At 40.7% G+C, this 23140-nt stretch overlaps 1 protein-coding gene across 5 annotated transcripts in view; it reads right to left on the bottom strand.

Moving 5' to 3' along the window:
* The window catches only part of Esr1 (estrogen receptor 1), a 381784-nt gene that overhangs the window by 248486 nt on the left and 110158 nt on the right, over positions 1 to 23140 (bottom strand). For all 5 annotated transcript variants that reach the window (XM_048799977.1, XM_048799971.1, XM_015502311.2 and 2 more), the window contains one exon: positions 20672 to 21188. In XM_048799977.1, the coding sequence (XP_048655934.1) occupies positions 20672 to 21117 (446 nt within the window). In that variant the 5' untranslated portion in view covers positions 21118 to 21188. The remainder of the gene's footprint in view (positions 1 to 20671; positions 21189 to 23140) is intronic.

Genomic DNA, 23140 nt, shown 5'->3' with positions numbered 1-23140 from the left:
CTGGGGATGCTTCATGTCATGGGTTGATTTCTAATTTCTCTACAATTTTGTATCTTGACTTTATATGATCTCTATTTATTTTCCTGGAAGTAAATAAATATTGCTTAGAAGAATGGGCAGGAATGGACTCTATCTAAATTGGTGGAATCTGGAAAGGAAAATCCTGAACCTCCTTTAGAAAAATTTAAGTGAGTCCTGGACCAGGTCTAGGCAACTCCCTTAACCAGGTGGCAGTTGTGTGCCGGGGTAGGCAAGTTATAAATTATTTTCAGCTTGACAACGTGGACTCTTTCAACACTTTTAGAAATTATTCTAGCTCCTCTACACTGTGTTTCTGAAAACTTAATATGTATCTATCTCTTGCCTCAGATGATCCCTTTAATGAATTTAACTTATACTTTTATTGTGTCTTTTAGTTAATATTAAAAAAAAAAAAGCCAGAGAAGGTTCTTCCCTAAAAAGTGTAGAAGTAAACTTCTTTCAAAAAAGACTAGTGATAAAGCAGTGAAGAATGCTCCCTGGAATTCTCTAGGGAGAAGGTGGCAGCTGGAGTTCCAGCTGCCGCCCAATTTCTAGACCACGCCCCAGACTTCTAGGAAATGCCACCTGACTCTGGATCCAGAAGACTAGCAAAGGGTCACACTACCTGGATGGTAGTGGCAGGCACTATTTTAAGTATTTTATGAATATTATTTTACATGGTCCTTCAAACCACACTAAGCAGTACTATTAAAACTCCAGTTGCTTCAGAAATGAGGCGACCCAGGCGCACACAGATTAGGTAACCCATCAGAGTCAGTCAAGAAACTCTGGAGCAGAGGGCCCTGGAATTTGACCCCAGAGCCCAAGCTCCCCACAAAACACAATCCCCAGGAGCTCCACCCAAAGTCATTGCAAGCCAAGGGCAAAGTGCATCTGGGAACAAAGTCATTGCCTCAGATTCATCCCTACACTCATAAATCCCTTTAGAAATCACTGCGGATGTTTCTTACAAGGCCAGCAATACTTTTTTGAGGGAGAATGGTAATTTAACTTGTAGGGCAAAGGTTGAAAACTCTGTTGAGTTCCATGAAAATGTAGTTAATGGAGCTAGTAAGTCCTACAGGAGAAGGGTTTGATGAAAGTTTGAATATTTTCTAAAAAATGTGACTGCAGGAAATCATCTATTTTCACTCAAAAACAAACAGAAAATTGTGTGTCATTAATGCTCATATGCAAAAGTTCTGAAATTCTTAACGCACAAAGAACATTAGCATTCATCACTCAAGAGGTAAGGCACTCCGTAAAATGTCAAGTGGTTTTCCCACTCACTTAAGAAAAATGTCTTCACCCCAAAATACAAGCAAGTGTTGATTTTCCACACTAATGGGAAACAAGAATAGCCTGGTATAAAGTTCCCTAAAAACCCCATTTAGTCAATATCTTTTTATCTTCTCTGAGCTACTAATGTGTAGCCAAATGACCCAATTTGAGCCTCATCACCTCTCCTTTCCCTATTCACTCACACCTGTTACATGTGCTAATGAACGATGGGGAGAACTAAGGGCCCAGAGATGCAAAGAAGCAAGGTATACAGGTGACACAGAAAGGGGTCAAGAGGCAGCAAGCAACAGTTGGATTCCACACCTTTAAAAAAAAAAAAAAGAGAGAGAGTCTGATTTCCAGTCTAACTTCTACAGTCACTATGACACTGTATTGGGAGAATGATAAACATATTGACACCCAGAATTATTAACATTTATTCAACAGCATTGAGAGAACAGCTCCCCGTGCCCAACCAGAGGGTATAGCACAAGAAAGGACAGGAACAACAGGAGAGGGAACGCGGGGTAGCAGGCAGTGGAGGGGCGCAGAGGGAAGACAGTCAGGCCAAGCTCTGTCCTGGGAAGCAGATGACTGGGGGAGGAAGGCCCCGGCCCTTGGGAAAACACACTGCAGGCAAGAGTCCTAGACCCACTGACACTTAAACACGGAATGTCAAGGACTCAAAACAACGCTCTTTAGACAATGGCCTCTGGCTTGCTTTTGAACGTTATCTATAAATCATTTCATTTATGATCCCAGCCAAGAGATAAGGCCAACATGTCATCACATAAAAATCCCACACAAACATGTCCAGAATTGCAAATGGAAATTTTTTGCCCACAAAAATTATTTGGGAAGCTGTATTGTCATCAGGGATCACATTGCTGCAAATGTAATAAACTTCAAGATAAAATAAGGAAGGCAGGATATTGTAGTGAAGAAGTTCTAGACTGACCCAGAACTCTTGAGTTCTAGACAAAACTCTGCCAATAACAGCTATGTGGCCTAAGCAAATGATCTAAACTCTCTGGATCTCCATTTCTTTGCTTGTAAAATGAGAAATCACAACTGGGCTTCCCAAATTCTTTTTGGCACCACAATTTTGTGACCATGATTCTAGCCCATGCCTCTGACCCAACAATAACATCTGTAGCCAGCTAGAATTTCTTCAATGGGTCCCACGAGAGAAAAGCTTATTTCTCAGAACTCTTTCCTAAGAGTAACAAAATGCATAAAACACGAGCTGGGTTGAGGGGTAGCACCACAGTGGAGTCTTCTCAGAGCTGCCATAGCCAGTTAATGGTAACAAGTAGCCATCTCAGCATAGGTAGCTGTCAGTCATAGCCACTGGGTTTCTAACTGTTCATATGACTTCCCCTCAAAACTGTAACTTTGGTAATGCAAGGTAAGAGAAAACAGAAAGAAAAGGGAAAGAAAAAATGGAGAAACAGAGAAAGGGGAGAAAAGTTGTATATTTGTCTTGTTCTCAGTTCTAAGAGCTCTATCATCCATGATTGAGATGGAAACTTGAAGAAAAAAGAGGTGAGACAGAAAAAGACAAAGTAAACTATAATTTGACTATCATAGCATTGCACACGTGACTGGGAAAAGTTCCAAAGCAAGTGAATGATCTCAAATAGGAGACGATTTGGATATGGTAAAAAATAAACACAGACTCTTTTGCACAGAACAAATTTATCAGTGGGGCAAAGTCGAACCTCTCAAAGTCTTCATAGACCAGAAGTTTTGAGTAGATACCAAGGGCTCTCTTAGACATGAAAGTCAAAACTAAATCTTTAATGTTAAATCTTCTTTGGTTTTCCCGCCTACTCTGCAGAAAGCAGGCTCAAAGAACAATTATTCTATTGCTACTGAAGCAAAAAAAAAAAGATAAAATCTTTCTTATGTCTCAGAAGACATAGTCAAACACTATGTGGTACAGTGAGGACATTTGCTGAGGGTATCATCTGGAGACCCTGGGAATGTGCTAGAATATGCATGGAGATGCACACTATATGAACCCCAAGGCATAAGACTGGATTGATAGGTGTACTGCACTCTACTAGGGCAGCGAGTCTATCGCTTGGTTGCAGTCTTGGAGTTCAGACATCATATTATTATTTTTGACTTAGGATAATGTCTACAAAGTGCTTTCTGGAACACCTCAACCTCTCTCATGGCCTGATTCCCCAGTAACCCATTTTATGCCGTCCCTCACACTTCCATGCTTTGGCTCATGTCTTTTCCTTCCAATGGCATCCTTTTCCAGCCCTCGCAAGTCAGGAGAAATCCCCAACACATTCAGATCCAGCTTCATCTGTTGACTCTCTGTGCATTACCCACTTCCTCTTGGTCCCCTTCACACCACACTGCAAGTCACATGTACACAGGTTTCAAACCTGCTAGATGGTGGAAGCTTAGATGGGAGACAGCCAAGATATCTTTTTGAATTTATTTAAATTGAATTCCACTCCAGTGAATTTTATGGAGTGAGTTCCATGATACCCTTTTAAATAATTCAAAATATCTCAAGAGTCCTGACAAGTGCCCAATTGCCTGACTAAATTTCCCACAGGCAAGAAAGAAAAAAAAATAACAGAACCCAGGGAAATTCAAGTTTGGATAAGTGACTCCCAGTTTACCAAGATTTTCTAAATCACTCTATAAGGAACTTTAAAACAAGCTACTGAACATGTAAGCAATTCTGTGCCATTTCCCTCCTTTCTTAAAAATACGAATGACAGCATTTTCTCTCACTGGAGAGATTATGGCATTGAATAACATTTATGAAAAGAAATTAAAAAATCAGAAAGCCAGTGCCTGCCATTAATCTTTAAAACCTGTTTTGAGGTACATATTTAGTGGTCTTTCAATGTGCTTCTCTGAAAGGAATGAACCAATTCAGATTCTTGATACTTAAGGAAATAATGTTAAGTTTTTAATGGAATGATATTATGGTTATTTTTTAAATAGTCCTTCTTCTACAGAATTATATACAGAAATATACATGAATAAAACATAACTGTTGAAGCTGGGCGAGGAATAGATAAAGGGTCATTATTCTCTGCCATTTCTGTGAAGGTTTGAAAACTTTCACAATAAGAACTCTGACCAGGTCATTATTCTCTTTGAAACCCTCTATTGGCTCTCCAACTCACTCAGAGTAAAAGCCAGAGTCCTGCTGATGGTGCACAGTGGCTCTCGTGGCTCTCACCTCCCTGTTCTTCTCCTTAGTCACCTCCAAACTACTCCACTCCAGCCATACTGGCCTCTGCCTTAAACATGTGAGGCATGCTCCTGCCTCAGGGCCTTTCCACTACTGTGCCCTCAGCTTCAATCACTTCTCATTAGGGACTTCTCACGGCTCCATTCCCTCCGCTATTCAGATCTTCATTTAAATGTCGCCTTTGCAATAACAAAGTTGCTGCAATAGAACCTGTAATGGAATGGTTGTTTGATCTGTTAGCAGATCTATTCCCAATGCCTAGAACAGTGCCTGGCATTCAGTTAATGTTCAATAAATATTTGTTAAATGCATGAATGGGCAAACTGAGCCGGCCACCCAGAGAAGCCAGCTGCAGATTTAACAACATCAATTGAAGTAAGATCATGTCAGACAGGCTACACTGGTCACTGTCAACCAGACTGCCCATGACTTCAATTACTCTTTATGAGGAACAAAAACAAGGATTCAATGTAATGCCCAAGGAGGTCAACATAGTTAATACAGCAAAGTTTTCTAGAGCTTGAGTGGCAAGTTAAAAGCCATGTAAAGCCCCCTGCTACTCTCAGAAAACATCAGGGCTACAGCCGCTGGCGCAGACTGGCTCTTTCTTCACCTGCCTCTGAAAACATTCTAGGCAGCATCCTCTGATGGTCGTGTCTAGATAGTGGAATCAGAAGCAAACTGATTCACTAGGATAAGGGCACAGATTCCCAGGCTCCAGCTCATTTATACTGTTGTCCTGCAAGACTTGGCCTGTTCGGAGGAAATTTAATATTATATCTTTATTACTCTTACAAGTGGTATTTATAACTCTTTATATTTAGCTCAGAAATAATCTTCCTGATTCTCCTGCTATAGTTCTCCAAGGTATAAGCATGCTATGAAGCCAAACAAACCAGCCAAGCAACTTCCAATGCAGTACTGTCCCCAGGGCTCTGTTCAACCTGGCTCTCAACCAGTTGGGGTAAGTCACTTACCAGTCAGCCAATCACTTTGGCCACCACCAGCCAATGCAACAAGTTCTCTAAGCACCTGAGAACCCTGGCAGACACGCTTCCACCCTGGCACCAACTCTTGCTTGCAGTTATGTCCTGGGATGTGATAGTGGGAGTTCTCTAACATCTTTGGGTCAGCACTGAATAAAAGGAAATACTTCAGAGAACTTGGGAATTGTCACTCACATCCCTGTCTCCATGTTCTCATCAAAAAGATTTTAGAGAACACCCCCTCCCTGAAAATTACACAAGTACAGTTACTGACCTATACCCAGTGATTACTGGAGCATTTCTTTACTTTCCCTTTTCACACTGTGGCTTTCTTTACCAACCCCACGGTACACTGGAGATCCCCCATCCCTCCAAGGCCATTGGTAGCCATGCACCTCCTGGTGCAGCCAGCCACCTCCCAAGCCACCACAAGCAAGCTCAAGTTCTCCTGCTCTCAATACAGCCAAACCAAGGTGTAGCAAACTGAGCAGATGAAGAGAGGGAATGCAGACAGGTCTCTTTAAAGCTTTATCTACATTGGAGGTGCACTTCCTCCTTCTGAGTCTTTTATGCCTTAGACAGCATTTCAGATTTTTGCTTTTCTAAGTTGCTATTTTCTGAAATCCAACGATGCCCCCCCAAAAAAAGAGAATTCTCCCAAGGTTACCAAGAAAAGTGTTATATCTATAATACTCACTGCAATATTCACTACAAAATTCACTACAAAAGTGAATCCACAGTTCTGAAGACAAGATCTCCTTTTACCACATCCTACGCCTTCCCCTTCCCCTCATGCATTATAATATTTATTTTATACTTCAATTATCTATCTTTATAATTGTCAAATTTTACAATTATCAAATTATCTGAGTGGCAGTCATGTCTATGTTTAATCTAAATGTATGTTCTCAATCATAACTAACAATAATAGCAAAAATACGTGTACAAATTTGACATGGGTGTGCCTCCTTTGCTGACAGAAAGGCAGAAGTGGAAACCTGTGTAGTCACACAAAAGAATCTCTGGGCTTCAAAAACTAAACCATAAACAGTGAGGCAAGATGATTATGGCTGCCAGATTTATCCAACCAAAATGCAGAATGCCCAGTTCAATTCAAATTTTAGATACACAGCAAAAACAACTTTGAGTATAATATGATGGGAGAAGTAACTAAAAACTGACTTGCTACTTATCTAAAATTTCATCTTACCTGGGCATCCTATTTTTTATCTGGCAGCCCTGCGTAGCCTTTTAAGAAAGGCAATGGAGATGTGTGACTCCAGCAGTCACCAGAGATTTGATCTGAGAACAATAGGAAAAGTTAATGATCACACACTTAATCATGCTTTTCTCGTCAGGGGGCACAATAGGCAACACTCAGGGAGCACTGACTCTGGGCCAATGGGATGTCATGTTAAATTAATGTTCACCTGTTTACTAAAATGACCTGGGAGTAAAAAGACTAATGTATCTCATGATTCACGCAGCTTAAGTCACCGAGGAGAAGTCCCCTCACCAGTAAGTGCCACAAGACACATGACTTCATCTTTCTCACTTTTGAGCCCAGTAGAAATTGCTAGTCTAATCTCTGGGAGGATTAACAAGATCATCCTCCAAGATGGACTGATGGAAGACGGGTGCCATCAACCTGAGCTTCCTGTATGTGGCATCCTCTGACTCTAAGGACGACCTAGACTGTGGGATCTGCACAATGGCCCCTCCAAATATCACCAGGGTGGTTTCATTCTCATGCCTCAGTGGGAGTCATTTTTCTGAAAGGATAGTGATACTACTTTCAAACCTGAACAAAATACATTTTGGCCGACATTTTTTTCATAAAAAAGAAAATCAATATGAAAGCCAACCTTAAGGATTCCATATAAAATCTACCTCAAAAACTTTTTCTTTTACACAAAGTAGTCTTAAAATATTAAAAGGAACATATTTAATTTCTACATACCATTTTGAATTGTAAGATTATTTTCTCCTTTTCAAACATTTCAGTTGAAAAAGTAACAGTTCTTTAACTGGTAAAAAAAATCAAAATGAAAAAATATTGGATTTTTGCTTAATTGTAAATCCTATCTTGATAAATTTCTAAAGAATAAGCTGTGTCAAAGTACTTTGCTTTTGCTTTAGTGTAGTTAGAACCCATCAGCCACAATAAATGTGCTAAACATTAATTATATTTCCAACATATGGTTCCATCAATTGCCATTCATATTAAACTTACATTTAATTTCCTGGAACAATATTAAACCACAAATGGAAAAATTTAATAGTAAACAGTATATAACCAACATTGGGTTTAGAAATTAGTCTCAGAGGACACACATGTTGTTCAACATAGGGACCATTGTAGCAAAGTTTTTAATGTGCATCCTGGCTTTTTAAAAAAATATTTTGACAGTACGAAGGTAAATATCCATGATGAATTAATGCAAGTTTCATCTTCACATTTGTAATAGTGGAATAAAAATAGCCTCCAACTGCTTTAGAAATCTGAAAGGAGTCAGCGTAAGCCTCCAGGGAAATTTGGCAAGGTAATTCCTAACCTTTAAGCTCCAGATGGAAGGGGGAAATAAAAAAACAAGAAAGGAAACCTACAATCAGAAAGCAAACAAGTTATAGTTATTAGGATGGAAAGGAAACGATCTAAATGGAAGTATAGAAAGTAAGTCTCCACTAGAAAGCCAAAATCAAACTGCCAAATAGAGGTTATGCTTTTTCACGGAGACCATATGCCAATCAAACGGATGGCCAGCCCAGGAGGGTACAGTGGGCACTCTCCCTTTAGCCATCATTATAATGTCATAGCTACCAGAACCAGGCTTCCCCTCATTCCACTTTGTTGAGCGTCCACCACAAACACCAGAACAACGACATGAGTGTGTGTGTTCTCTGTGCCCTGCGTGATGGGAGCAGGCTCACCCTCATCTGCTAGGGGTGAGGTAATGGGCAAGAGCCAGGTATAGACGTAGACCTGCTTTGACTCTCCAGAGTGAAGCTCTGGGGAAGTCCCTTCACCTCTCTGGACTTTGATTTCTTTACCTGGAAAATAAAGAGATGGGACGAGATCACATCTAAGGTCCCTCCTTGACCTAAACTACCGGGACCTTATGGTTTTATCTAAAAAAAAAAAAAAAAAAAGGTTGAAATAGATCATATCTAATGTACCTTCTAGATGAAAATACTGTGATTTTCTGATTTTTATCTGTATGAAGAGAGGATTGGACCAAACTAACACTATAATTCTGTCCACATTTGAAATTCTTGGATGTTTTTCACATGCAAAGAAAAGAATAAGGTTGCTATCAGCAAGTCTTTTTAGGATTGTATTTAATGGCTCCTTCTGATATTAGAAGGGAAAACATCCCCCTACTTAATGGAAAATTGTTTAAACATGCATTTAGAAAGCATCATAAAAATAGCAGTTTCCCATAAAACTAAAAGCAGCAGCCTCAGGACATAGTCTAAGATTAAAGCATTGTCACAACTAAAAATAAAGACATTTTTTTTTTTTAAAGAAAGAGTGGGGGAGAGAGAGAGAGAGAGAGAGAGAGAGAGAGAGAGAGAGAGAGTTTTTTAATATCTATTTTTTAATTATCGGCGGACACAACATCTTTGTTTGTATGTGGTGCTGAGGATCGAACCCGGGCCGCACGCATGCCAGGCGAGCGCGCTACCGCTTGAGCCACATCCCCAGCCCCTAAAAATAAAGACATTAAAGAAATTAACAGACCAAGGGCCCAGCAAGTTGATCACATCAGAAGACACCCCGTCACCGTTTCCACATAGTCTACAGTCAGTTTAAAGCTTCAGCTCTCTTTTCTAGATTGAGACTCACTGGTCCTCCATTAGCTGGCTGTGTGACCTTGGACATATCATTACCACTCTCTAAGTATTAATTTCTTCATCCATAAATGAGGGCAATAATAGCACCAGCCTCTTAAGTTTAGCATAAGGATTAAACAAGAGGATCCCTATAAGATTTTCAGGAAGATGTCTGGCACAGTGTGTTCCAAAAACCAAAAGCACCAGCCATTGACATGGTTAAAGTTATCTCTCTGAACCTTAACATTTTACCCTTCTTTTGTTGAATCAACAGCATGGTTCCATAAGCCATTAAGTATCTATTTGGTCAAAGGAACTGAGCTTCAATTGCAGGAAGCATCAGGGCAAGCAAGCTTCAGCTCCTCTTCACAGCCTCACCCGCCCCTCATTCTTAAAACCTCTGCTGAAAGTGTCACTTGTTTCATCAGACCATCTGTGACCTCCACGTGGAGGGATGGGACCTCCCACCTGGCTTGGCGCCTCTCCTCCAGGCTCCCCGTGGCTGCCCTCTAACACAGCTCTTATTCCACTGTTCTCACCTGGTCTACACACTCAGCATCTCCCTCACTCTGATGAATTCCTTGACCCCAGACTAGGTTTCCATCTCTGAACCAATACCACATCCAATGAAGCCTCCCATCCAGGACATTCACCTGTAACCCTGATTCAATCTGTTCAACAGATAGGGGAGACAAATCTATTTACAACCAAAGTGAACAGAATTCCATGTGGCTACAATAAAGATAACAAAAAAGTAATGTATGTGCACAATACACATTGAAAGAATGTCAGGTGGGAAACTCACCTGGCTGAGAAGGCATTTGAGCTGAGTCTTGACTTCCAGGTAGAATCAGCCTCACAGAGATGGGAGAAAATGGAAGAAAGGTACACAGTACAGATAAGGGTGACTATAAGGATCACAAGTGCCATTCAAATATGGCTTTGAACAAGAGCTTCTTGGAGGGACAGTAGGAGATTTATTGGAATCAAGTCACAAGGGTTTGAAGGCCACACCATGAAATACAGGTGTTCTGTGACCAGTGAGAAAATACTGAGGGCACGTAAGCAGAGGAAGGAGCAGATCAGGTCTACAGATCTTTGACTGGTATGCTCTGGTAGCAACCTCAAAGCTTAACTGGAGTTTGAAAAAGAGTTAAAAAAAAAAAAAAGACAGTGATGACCTTAGGACAAGTAGTCAAAGAGGACTGAACTTGTGTAGAGAAAGGAGAGAATGACGTGAGAGACATTCAAAAGAAACATTTTGCCTGTGTTTGTTAGGTGGCCTAACTTTTAGGTCAACCACAACTATTCTATTTAAAAATCAGAGCAATGGAATGCTTCTAACCTGATCACTCTGCTAGCCATTTCCTATGTCAAACACAGACTTCTTAAAAGAAAGTTGGACTCATTACAGAAAAGCAAGTTTGGTCCCATCAGTCACAACTGCAAAGCATCAAAATCAAAAGAACAAAGCACCAAAAGCCCCAGGCTGGTGTGTTGCTAGTCCCTCATGGTCAAGGTTTCCTAGAACTTATGGTTCAAGAAGTGCAGGTGCTAGAGAAAACCTGTGTTCACTTCTAACCCGAGGAGGTGCATTTATACATATTCCTAGGATTTCAAAAACTTGCTCTCAGCTGCTTATTCCAGACAGTCAGATGAGAAAAAGACCAGACTTGAGCATTGGGCAAAGTGAGGGGGATCTTTAGGAGACCATGCCCTGGGCTCACATGCCAAGATGGAGGGCCTGAATTCCCCTTTCCTTCATCAATAAATTAATTTTTTAAAACACAAAATTGGAAGGGGGAAGCATTAAAAATAGCACACATTCTAACTCCATTAAGAATTCTGAAGATACACTGTGACAGAGGGAGTACAGCAAGAAAGCTGTACAGGCATCCTCCTCCACATCAAAGACAAGCTGAGGATTCCAACTCATAGAACTTTCCAAATGTGCAACTAAAGCTTTGTGCAGTCAAACAATGGTACTGATATTTAGTATTTTATGGTTATAAATATAGATATATAGAGGTTATATCCATCACCAACAGCTTGACATTGTGGCAACTGAAAAACCTAAAGGAAAGAGAATTCTTCTTCAGGAATCACAGAAGAACTTCAATCACCTCCCAAGTATCTAAACACTTAATAAAAATCCAATTATGCAAAGTAATGGGCATGGGGTATGTTTGCATCCGTGTTTTAAGTGGTTTCTTAATTTCAATTTCATATCCTGTGTGGAAAATTGTGCATCTTCATATTCTTATTCATACTGTCTTCTGTGTATCCACATCAAACAGAAACGGTCTAATCAAGTCTTATTTTGGAAAAATGAGGAGTAGAAAGGAATGCTTCTGTCACCTTGGTCCTCAATACTCCCTCTACTCCCTACTTCAAATATCCAAGTGACCCAATAGAAGGGAGACTTGGAAGTTGGGCACACTTGGATTTGAACATTTCTCCTTAAAGTTGGAACACAGCAAAGCCCTGTCACACCAGGGCCCTCCTGCCTCTCTCTCTATATACTAAACCGTGCTGGAAATATCCCCACCCATCCAACATGGTGGGAAGATGGAACGCAGGAGCAGATGCCTACTGGGAAACTGCAAGTCAGTGGAGTACCCAGGAGAAAAGCCTGAGGAATCGTTTTGTTTTGTTTGTTCATTTCTTATTCTAGCTTCAACCTCAGAGCAATTATCAGAACTGCTGTGAAATGGCCCAGACCTTAGTGGGTTTTGAATCATCTGGATGATTCTGCAATCGTCCTGATTCTAACTGCAGCCAGGGTTGGAAAGGCAACTTTGAAGATGCACATACATATTCCTTTGTTCCAGATCTCAGAGGAGTGGGCTTCTGCACTTGAAAGCTTCTCCCTAAAGGGCTCAGATCGGCTTCTACTCTGCTTCTCTGAGAGACTGCTGCATTCCATCATACTCAATACCTCTCCCCGCTTTTTATCTGCTGATTGGTTTTTATTCACTTGGAATTTATTACAGTTGCTTTGTTCTTTTTTTTTTTTCTTCATTTTTTCCTGGTACTGAGATTGAACCCAGGAGTACTCATCACCAAGCTTCACCCCCAGCCCTTTTTATTTTTTTTTCTTTTCATACAGGATCTTGCTCAGTTGCTGATGCTGAACTTGAACTCACAATCCTCCTGCCTCCAGCTCTCAAAATGCTGGGATTACAGGTGCGCACCACCACACCCAGCTTGTTTTGTTCTCTTCTAGCATAGTACCTGGCATACATTAAGCACTTCAAGAAATACTAGCTTCCTGCTTCCTTCTGGTTGGAAAAGTTTAACTTCTAATCACAATAGGGCATTAAAGTTGGTTCCTTAAAGGCAAATTAAACCAATTGAGGGCAATCACAAACATTGCAGACTCTAGAGAGGTCCCTCTTCATCATTAGTGGGTAGTTCCCATTCCCCCTTCTAAAAGAGAAATGAAAATAGTGACTTCTATGTGCTGGGTATGTTTAAGCCTTAGATGTCTATGAACTCACTTAATTCTCACACCATCCAAAAGAGGCAGGTCCTATTCTGATCAGCAATTGACAAATGATAAAATGAAACACACAGTTAAATAACTTGCCAGATTTTACTGCTAGACAAGAGTCAAGCCAGGATAGAAATATAAGTGGCCTACCTCCCAAACATGTGCTTTTAATCACTCCCATATGTAGAGTCAGTTCTCACTATTCACTGTAGTTATATACTATAAAGTCACTGTGAATATGGAGTCATTGCTCTGAGGGGAAAACATGGTGGGTACCTGGGAGCCTCTGGTTACAGTGTTTTTGTCAATACATAACTTTGTCTTATAGGTGTTTCTATTAAAAAACACTTTATTTAGTATAAACTATTGATTCATCAATATTGAACTCAGCTGACCACGCTATCACTCATGCCAAAACACTGCTTGTGTTTGTGAGACACATCAGAGCCTCTCTGCACTTAGAAACACTAGGCAGTCTTTCAGCACTGTGCTTGGGGTCATTTAACCAGCAAAATCACCAACAAAAAGTATAAAAATGCAAAAACAATGCATTAAATAGGACTCTAAAAGGGCACATTTACACTATGAAAGTTGAAACAAAAAGAGCACCTTGTCCTACCTTAGCTAAGAACATGCACATTGGGGCCACCAAGTCTTTGCCACTCTGCATGTGTCTGCGAAGGGCCAAGAAAGTACCTTGCCTATTGATTTTGGGGTTACAAAAAAATTGTAGCAAGGAGGTGAATTTTCAAATACCAAATCTGTGGCCGATGAGGGTTGATTGTATTTGGAATGCTTATGAAGTCCTTCTTTCTACTTTCATTTCTGAGGGAGGAGATTCACAGACTCTCCACATCCTTCCAATGGCATCTGAAAGTCCCTTCCTGAATGGCCTTTCTCCCAGCCAAGAGACTGGAGAGAATCAGTGCAATTGGTGCTTCCTGCCCACAACCACTGTTCACTCAGCTGCTTCTCAGACATTCATGTGCCACATTCTTTGCAAAGGGCTCAGAGAAACAAGTGATGAATGAGATATGGTATCCACCTGGGTCAGTGCTCAGGGATCCCTCCTACTAGAAATCAAAGAAGCTTCCAAAAGTCCTGTGATTCTTGTTTCCTATAACTAAAGAAAATAATTTTGCAATGTCACTAACTTGTATCTCATACTCAAATTGGAATATGCATCCTTTCACTCTGGAATGCTTGAAATAATCCAGTAGAAATAAATACAACCATCTTCCCCCCAAAAAAGCCAAAACCAAATAACTCATTTCTAACTGTCACATCATGAAAGTTTAACCCCCCAAATCACTGTCTAAAATTCTTCATGACATAAGTAAAATGACTCATGGAATGTAATTAAATTATTTTCTAATGAGCTTTTACGTCGATTGAGTAGGAGAAGAAGGTTTTGGCATAAATGTCTTGTGCATATTCATATGTTTCTAGAACTCCTGGTCTAAAATTCCGATCCCCAGGATAATAATAACCAGGCTTCACTTTACTTTTTTTTTTAATCTCCATGCCATATACAAACCCAATAGACTTGGGTGTTAGGATTTCATCTACCCACGCCGTAAGATTTCCCAGCTGTTATATTCAACATTGTTTGATGAATTACTGGGAACACGAAAATGCACTTTATGTAATCCATGCCCTCAATGAGCTACTCAATTTGGAACAAGGTAGCCAAATGAATGAATGAACTGTCCAAGCAATTCCACTAAGTGAAAATTTCTTGACTTTGTTTCAGGTTTGTATCCTTAGAGATAAGAAAAACTCATTTTTGAAATTTTAATCTAGTTAATGCCACTCTGAGTTATTAAAGAATATTCTAATACTACTGGTTTTCCCATGGTAGGTAGGAACTCTGCTTAATCCTGTTCCAAATTTCATTAAAATAACAGATGAAATAGGTCCATAAAGAAACAAACCAGAAAAGGTGGAAGAAAAAATCTGAGGCTACACAGAAAGAACAACTAAAATAGAAGAGAAAAAAAAAGAAAACTTGATGGGGAGAGAGACCCAAAAAGAGTTCAAAGGGAACTTAAAGCTTCCATTTATGAGAAAATGAAGCAGAGGAAATAAGAAAGTGTGAGAAAGTAAAAAAGATCGCAGAGTAAAGAGGAATTTTGCCAACAATTCCTTTCTATTCCTTTTTTATTTAACCAAATAACTCTTTCTAGCATCATGTAGTTGCAGGAAACTAGAAAATTGTCTTTTGCTTTTAGAGATTTAGAAGAAATCCAAAACCTGTCAATGATCAAGAGACCAGGGAAACTGCCCAGGAAGTAGTAAGTACCAGCATGAACACACCAGCCACTGGGGCCCCTAACCATGCCAATGCTTGGACGGTGGTAATTCACCATGGAGCTGGAGAATGCAGGTCAGAATGGAACCAACGGAGAGGACCAGCCAGTCTGTCAGCTTCCAAGCTGGAGGTAAGAACTGCAGAGGCCCTTTGGACTCTTAGGATGGACGACATTTAGGGAATTCTCAAAAAGAGAATTTAGATTTTCAAGGGCTCATTTGAACATATAGAGTCTTGAGCACTATTTAACCAACTTTATTAATTTTAAGTGAACTCCCAAGGTTTACCCAGGTATAATTCACAGAAACTCTGGAACATATAAAATTACAGGACAAAGAGGTCCACTGCCTTATTAAAGACAGCACATTTGATCAAAGTAGAAAATGTTATGAGAACAAACTAGTGATGTGATTTGGTCCTCTATAATGTTCAGGGCTGGGGGGAAACCCAGGCTTGTTTGGGTTTGGGGGATTTTTGATCATTTGTTTTAATTTTCTGTGTAGCAATTATAGGTCCTTGATAGATTTATGATAGTATTATTAATAACATCATTGACATTTTCAGACTATTAAATTATAGCCTCACAAAATTGAGTCGAGTATAATAAATGGATTTTTTTTTTCATATAGGGTAAACCTCTCCAGGCTATATTACAAGCAACCAGAACTACCATTGACCCTAACTGACCCCAAAACTCCACTGCCATCACCACCACCACCATCATCATTAACACAGTCACCACCCTGCCATACCACCTAGGAGTGACAGCTGCATCCTCTTTTATTTAACCAAGTTACTTAAAGTTATGATTTTATTAAATGGCATGAAATTCTGACATATTGGACTGACATAGTTTGCTCTATCCTTCCTATCTTAATAAGGTCTAAAAAATACACATCATTTAAAATACTGTTGGTGAAGGCCAAACTTTCCTCATCATTCCTAATAATATTCTCCGAGGTACAGAATTCAGCAATTACGCTTTCCTCCCTCATGAGACCAAGACGATCATAAAGGAGCTTCCCTTAAATTCCAGTCCACCTAAGTCCTCCAATTCCAGGAGACAGGGTAAAGACCTTTTAGGATGGTGGAGAGAACAGCTCAGACACACTTATTTTTTTTTTTCAAATGACATTATTCACCAATTGACTGAAAGCATTTAAAATATAAAACTACTCAATGACTTTGACGAAGTGCCTTCTGTGAAATCCTGTGCCTTTCACTTTGGTTGGTTCCCATTCAAGTGGCTATATTTTTTATTTATATAGCGTCTTTCCCTGGAGCATGCATTTTGATCCCAAACAAGTGCCCAGGTTTTCCTTTCTTAGGTAAGCAAACTGAGACTTATCATTAAACCAAAGAACATACTTGCTCCTCTTTAAAGTCTCCTGGAAAAGGAAGGAGCACACTCAGAGTGCTGCTTTTTCAACTAAGATCATCTAAATTTACATTAAAAATAATACTGAAGGCCCAGGGAGGAGTGAGACGTCTTAATTTTATGTACACTCTGGAGTTGAGAAAAATACAATTAAAATTCATTTATTTCCTTATGTGAAAATTTTTTTCACATAATCAGTCTGAATCAGATTTTTAGAATCGGATACGTTCTAAAAATGCATCTATAAAATAAATGTTCCTTAGAATAACCCTGGTTGCAAACAAATGTTGCAGATGGAATAAAGATTTTTACCTAAATTTGGCACCCAGAGGAAAATATTTCACAATATCATCACTCTATATTCATAGCAAAACTTCTGACCAGACCACTTAAATCTGTTCTTCTCTTCTGCTTTTTTAGAGTAAGAAAGCACCAGCACAAATATTAGCATTGGGATAAAGTAATAAAAATATCTAATATTTGTATAGTTATATACTACTTTTATATATTCAGTCTCCCCTGATAAAGATTACTATTTTCTCATCGTTAATGGGAAATCGGACTTGTCTTTTACAGTTTTTCCTGCTTTCTATTGTGCCTGCCATTGGTGATTTCTTGCCCCCTGTCTTTTATATCCTTAAATGTATAAGAAACCAAAAATCTTCAACCTGAATTTTCTCAAATTATAAATGTCATAGCCTAAATATATCCACAAAAGTAAATAACAAACAATTATAGCCAGGGATCCAAATTAACAGAGTGTGAGAAAGAAGATTAGAATAAGTGGCAATTATCCTTCACGAGCTTTCTACCAAACAGGCACAAGCCACATGGAGTAGGTGAAAATGAAATGGAGATTGGAGATGTGATTCCGTTTTCATCCGAACATCCACTCATTCCCGAGGCAGTATGTGTCAGGTAATCAGTAGCAATTTAAATGAATGAAAAAAGTAAGAACAGAAAGAAAAGGAGCTGAAATAGCATCTAAGCACAAGGGAAGAATTACTGGAAACTTGAACATTAGCCACTCAAAAGAAGTAAGCAATGTTCAGCCTTTAGAAATACTGAGTAATAAAACTGAAATAAGCATGCAGCATTAAATGTCTACTTTGAATTTTTTTTAAAAAAAAACAGTGTCAATTTTTTCATTTTTAGTTGCATTTGAAATCCCTAAGCCATTGGCACCTTAAAGAAGAACTCAAGATCAGAGGCCTTCGTCATGAAATTTTAGGTAAGACACATCTTGCAAAATCACAGCTTGTCTGTGAACAAACTAATTATCTCTTAATAACTATTTGTTGGGAAGTGCAATAATCCTTCTCATGTTATTATGTGACCTGTGCAATTTTACCTGTTACTTTTCTTCATACATAAATGTGGTTGTTTATGGTGGCCAAGAAAGAAAGTAATCATAGCATCTTAATGCTGAATAACGTGAACTTCACACAAGCTCACTGAACATCCCAGGGGGACATTCATGTGGATAGTGCAAACTGTACCCCATGGTGCTGTTCACCATTCTACAAATGGAAAGTTAAGAATCAGAAATAGCAAACCTTAGTCTAACTGACCTAAATATACCAGCCTAATGTATAAGGGAAAAATAAAATGAAGACAATCAAATAAGTGTTTTGGTTTGTGTAGATAAAACCGCAGCCACTGCCTCAATTTTCTGTTTTTACTGAACATAACCCTTGAAGCCTGTATCTTCCAAATTTCTTTGACTGCAACCCACAGTAACAAATATATTTTACATCACAATTGGCACACGTAGCACATAAAATTACCACAAATTTACATGGAACAAAGCTTACCCTCTCGAAATATCATGTACTCTAATATTTTTCTGACTTATTCCTTTAATAATGAATTGACTTAATAAACTAATTTTTTGATCTACTGTGTCATGACAAGTAGTTGAAAACACTGCTTTCCAAAACTTTTAAGAACTACTTAAGAAAATTAAAGGTTTTTAAAAGAGCCTAATCATTTTTTTTTCTTTCTATCCAAAGTTATCCAAACAGGAAAACTGATAAGAAAAGAAAATATATTAAATAGCATCTGTGCATTTGAAGTAACTAGCACAGACAACTCCTTCCCTCCATGGGTAATAAGAGGCAAACCACACAGAAAAAAAAAAATTCCAAAACTGAGTTTCCCAAGGGAATTGAATTTCTGTGAGTATTTTACTTTAAAAAGTTTTTTTGTCATTTTTTTATTATTCTAAAAGTATTTGGATATTGTTTAATGCAAAAAGTTTAAGATGGGGCATATTATAGTGACATTATTTGCCACTTGGATGATGAGCAGTTTTGAATAAAATGTGGTCCCCTCTTTATTTGACCATGCTCACTTTGTAATTATTAGCAAGGCAGCAATAATCCACCAAGGAGCAGTCTCATTAGTGCCCATTGAAATTCAGTGGCATTCATTTGCAATAAAAGAACTGAAAATTAAATGGAAAAGAAAACAGTTTCAGGAGTCCACCATAAGGTTATGGAATTCATATCCTACCAATACCTTCCTTCACATCATGAAGTTTAAAATGCTGTGGGAATTAGAATTAATCACTATATTTTGTTCTTCCAGTTGAAAAAAGTGGGCAGAAGAAATGGTTTTTTCTCTCCCCCCCCCTCCTCTGTCTCTCCAGTTTAACCCTGGATTAAAACAGGTAAATTAATTTCAGTACAGCAACTCCAAGTTTTGTTCGTTGTTCATCTTTTAAGAAATAACTCAGCCTAGACCTGCTTGGTTGTGGAATGAGCCAGATTTCTCTAACGGAGATAAAGATGTATCCTTGGATACCCCAAGAGTCTGCTCTCCAGTATCCTCGGGTGCCAACCTGCTCCTTAGTCCAGTTTCTTCTGCTATAAATACCTCTGGGAAAAGAACACTGAGCAGAAAATGGTCCAGAGCTTGCACTGCAGGAGGACTGGGCCAGCACAGCAGAAGGCTCCAGACACCAGTGTACAGTGGGAAAGTCCCTAATGTGGGCACCCTGAAGTCTCCCAAACGGACCCAGCTCTCTCTGTCCTCCCATACCTGTATTTACCAGAAAGGCCCACCCAAGCTCTCTATGGGCCCTCTGTAGAGGAAGGGGAACTGCTCAAGGGAAAATGAAAGGTAATGGGGAGGCAGGAGAAGCAATCTCTATTAGGAGATAATAAAGCCACAAAACAATCACCACTCAGGTCACAAGGAGTTTCCCCTGTGTTGTGCACTGCCAGGGTTTCTTGCACAAGACGAAAAAGGCGACGACCCCCGCTGACCCCGCACCAGCCCAGGGGCATTCTATGCCTGGCAGAACAGATGTGTCATTTAGCAGGCAGGAGATTATTTTGAATCACTGGTGTTTCAATATGGCATGTTTTAAGTTTACAGGACACCTATAAATTTCCGGCTGTCAAAAGTCACATGCCAGCAATCTGCTCCAACACGGAATCAGCCAGAAACTCAGTCAGAAATCAGAAAATTGTTGAGACTCATTCAACTCTTGTATGAATCTTCTGAGCAGCGCGATTCCATCCAAAACCCTTCGAAACTAGGATGCAGAGGAAGGGTGAAGTGGATGATAAGAATCGCTTCCCCAAAATCATCATCATACCTTGCATATTCCAAATTCATGATTCTAGATAAAAGAAAATTTTACTGGCATATTAAAGTAAAATAATAATAATAATAATAATAAATTTTTTAAAAACTTTCCTGAGTTCCACTCACCCCAAATACCTCCAACTTTAAATAGTAAAGCAGGACCTTTACTAGTGACTCAAAGTGCCTTGAGTTTATTTGCTTTGGGGTATTTAGCCCCCACAAATAACTGCTGCTTTGTATAATTTTCCAAAACATGTTTAGTTAGGCAGCACACGGGCTTTGGGATCCGCCTCTCACAGAGACCATAGGAGGGTGCAGAACAACTGTTTTTTAAGTACCAATGTACAGACCCCGGGTTCCGCAAACAACCCCAGGGCTCCCGCCCTTGCAGCCCAAAGAGCTCCAGCCTGCATCCCACTCGTGGCCTCCTCGGGCGAGCTGGGACCCGCGCGGGTGCCCGCAGGCTCCCCCCTTCCCCTCCCGCAGGGCGCGCACCGGCCACCCGACTTGATGCAACGCGGCGCGACGCGGCCGGCGCGGGTACCTGTAGAACGCGGGCGGGCCGGCCTCGCGCACCGCGTAGGTGCTGGGCTCGTTCTCCAGGTAATAGGGCACCTGTTGGCCGTGGGGGTGCAGGAAGGGCGATAGCTGTGGCGGCGGGTGCAGCAGCATCAGCGGGCTCGGAGACACGCTGTTGAGCTGGGGGAAGCCCCCGAGGTTGTTGGCGCCGAAAGTCGCCTCCGACCCGGGGCCGTAGGCTATGCCCGACTGGCCGTAGACCGGCGCGGAGGCGGCGGAGGCGTTGAACTCGTACGCGGCGCCCTCGGGGTAGTTGAACACCGCGGGCTTGCTGCTGTCCACGTACACCTCACCCAGGGGCCGCTCCAAGGGTATCTTGAGCTGCGGGCGGTTTAGGGGCTCCAGCTCGCTCCCTTGGATCTGGTGCAGCAAGGCCATTCCTGATGCTTTGGTGTGGAGAGTCATGGTCATGGTCGGTGACCGCGGGGCAAGGCGCAGACTGTCTCCCTGGGCGACAGAGGGCTTAGCAGCCGGTGGGCCACCTGGAAAAAGAGCACAGTTCGCGGTTAGAGGTGGTGCGGCTCATGTCCTGAGGCGACTGGAACTCCGGCCTGGCCCTGCCCCGGGGGCCTACCGTGGAGCCCAGTGGCCAAACTCTGGCCAAACTCCAGCAAGTGCAACCCTGGTGCGAACGCGCCCCGCCAGCTCCGGGTCTCCCTAGTCTCTAACTTTAAGTACAGGTCTCCTTTGCTTACAAGTGTTACAAAGGTGCTGGAATCCCGCCAGGGACCACTGCCTCTCACTGACACTGGTTCAAACATCACTCCAGGCCCCGCTCCTTCTGGAGCAACCCCAAAGAGCCGCTTCCCAGAACTTAACTTTACTTGTGGTCGCTGCTGAATGAAGGCTGAATTTCACCGTAAGGGCATGGGGACGCCGAGGGATCTCCTAAATGTGGCTCAGGGAAGACGAGGGTTAAAACAGAAGCAGAAGACTAAGCCAGGGGCCAGCTTTTTCTAAAGTGCTGCCTGATGTGCCCATGCCAGGCTCCAATCTATCTCTGTTTGTCTTTCTATTTGATTCACTCTCCTTGTTGGCTAGAAATATGTAGTGTGTACATAGAATGACCCTGGGGAGGACTGCTCTGTAACTGAGATATGGTAGATTGGATGGAGTGTGCAGTTGCATATGCAGCCAGCCACAGCCGGCTATATTTAGCAGCTGAAGGAACTGATAGGAGGCATGTAGGGGCAAGGAGAGTGGAGATGCAAGGTGTACTTATAGGAAGAACTGCTTTCTGCAGGCAGGAGAATCCTACCGCGCTTCAGTTTTTCATCTGCTGAAAGCTTCTGACAAGGTCCTTTCCAGACACAACCTCTGAGACTCTCCCAGCCTGACTTTTCTATTTATGTTGGACCACGGTGCTGTACTTGCTCCCTGTAGAAATTCTCATGTGAATGATGATTCAGAAAAACCTTTGGTTAGGCACAAATGGGTGTTCATGCCTTCCACAGGTTATGCAACCAAAACTTCAGAAAACTGAATATGCAATGCAACCTTTCCGCAGAAAACATAACCTCTCAGAGGTCACTAGCTAAAGCTTTGGCAGTTATGTTACACTGTCCATCTAACCAGCAATTTTAAAATGCATTTCTGCATTTCATCTCTTTAGTCCTACAGCTGGACTTTCTGGGTCCACTTGGGCTGGAAAATGCAGAAGCAAATATCCAAATGAAAAAGAAATAGAAACAATTTTTGAACTCAACTGAATTAAAGCTAAGCCACCCCACTTGCACTCACACACACGTGCACACATGCACACACAGTCCTATTAATGAGATAAAATATCTGGTCAAGTATATCATAATCCATAGTCTTGATTAGTTTATACTTCTTAATAAACTTCCTTTGCTACAGCCTAATAGCCTCTGATATAGCCATTAATACTTTACCTTAATTGCTATCTCAAATGCCCAAAAGAGTAACTGACAAAATGTTCATGGCATATATAAATGCCAAGGTTGCTGTTACTAATGGTAACATTCATAACATTTTATACTAAGTACACATTTTTATCTAATTCTTGCAAAAACAGATCATTTTGGGATGATATGTAGATGAACTGATTTAATATGAAACCAAAACTGAGTTTAGCATCAATAACTATAGATCATAAGCAGAGAAAGGGTTAAAAACACATTAGGTGAATTGCAGATATTTCTCTCTTTATGGCCAGCAACAATTACTTTCCAGAGCAATTTTTTTTTTACAGATGATTTAGTTTCCGTAAATCACACTTTCAATTTTCAAATGCCTTCTTTACAACACATGCAAAAGCACTTCATGGGGCTCTTTAAAAATCTGAGCCTGCCAAATTATATATATAAATGGCACAAAGAATCCTACAACTCCTGAAAGAAAAGGGAGCCGCACACATCCGCCCCCCCCCCCCCGAAAGGAAACACGCATCCATCCCATCGACTACGTCCAATAG

The sequence above is a fragment of the Marmota marmota genome, unplaced genomic scaffold (genome assembly GCF_001458135.2).
Source record: "Marmota marmota marmota unplaced genomic scaffold, marMar, whole genome shotgun sequence".
Lineage (NCBI taxonomy): Eukaryota > Metazoa > Chordata > Mammalia > Rodentia > Sciuridae > Marmota > Marmota marmota.
This window is presented reverse-complemented; position numbering and strand designations above follow the sequence as displayed.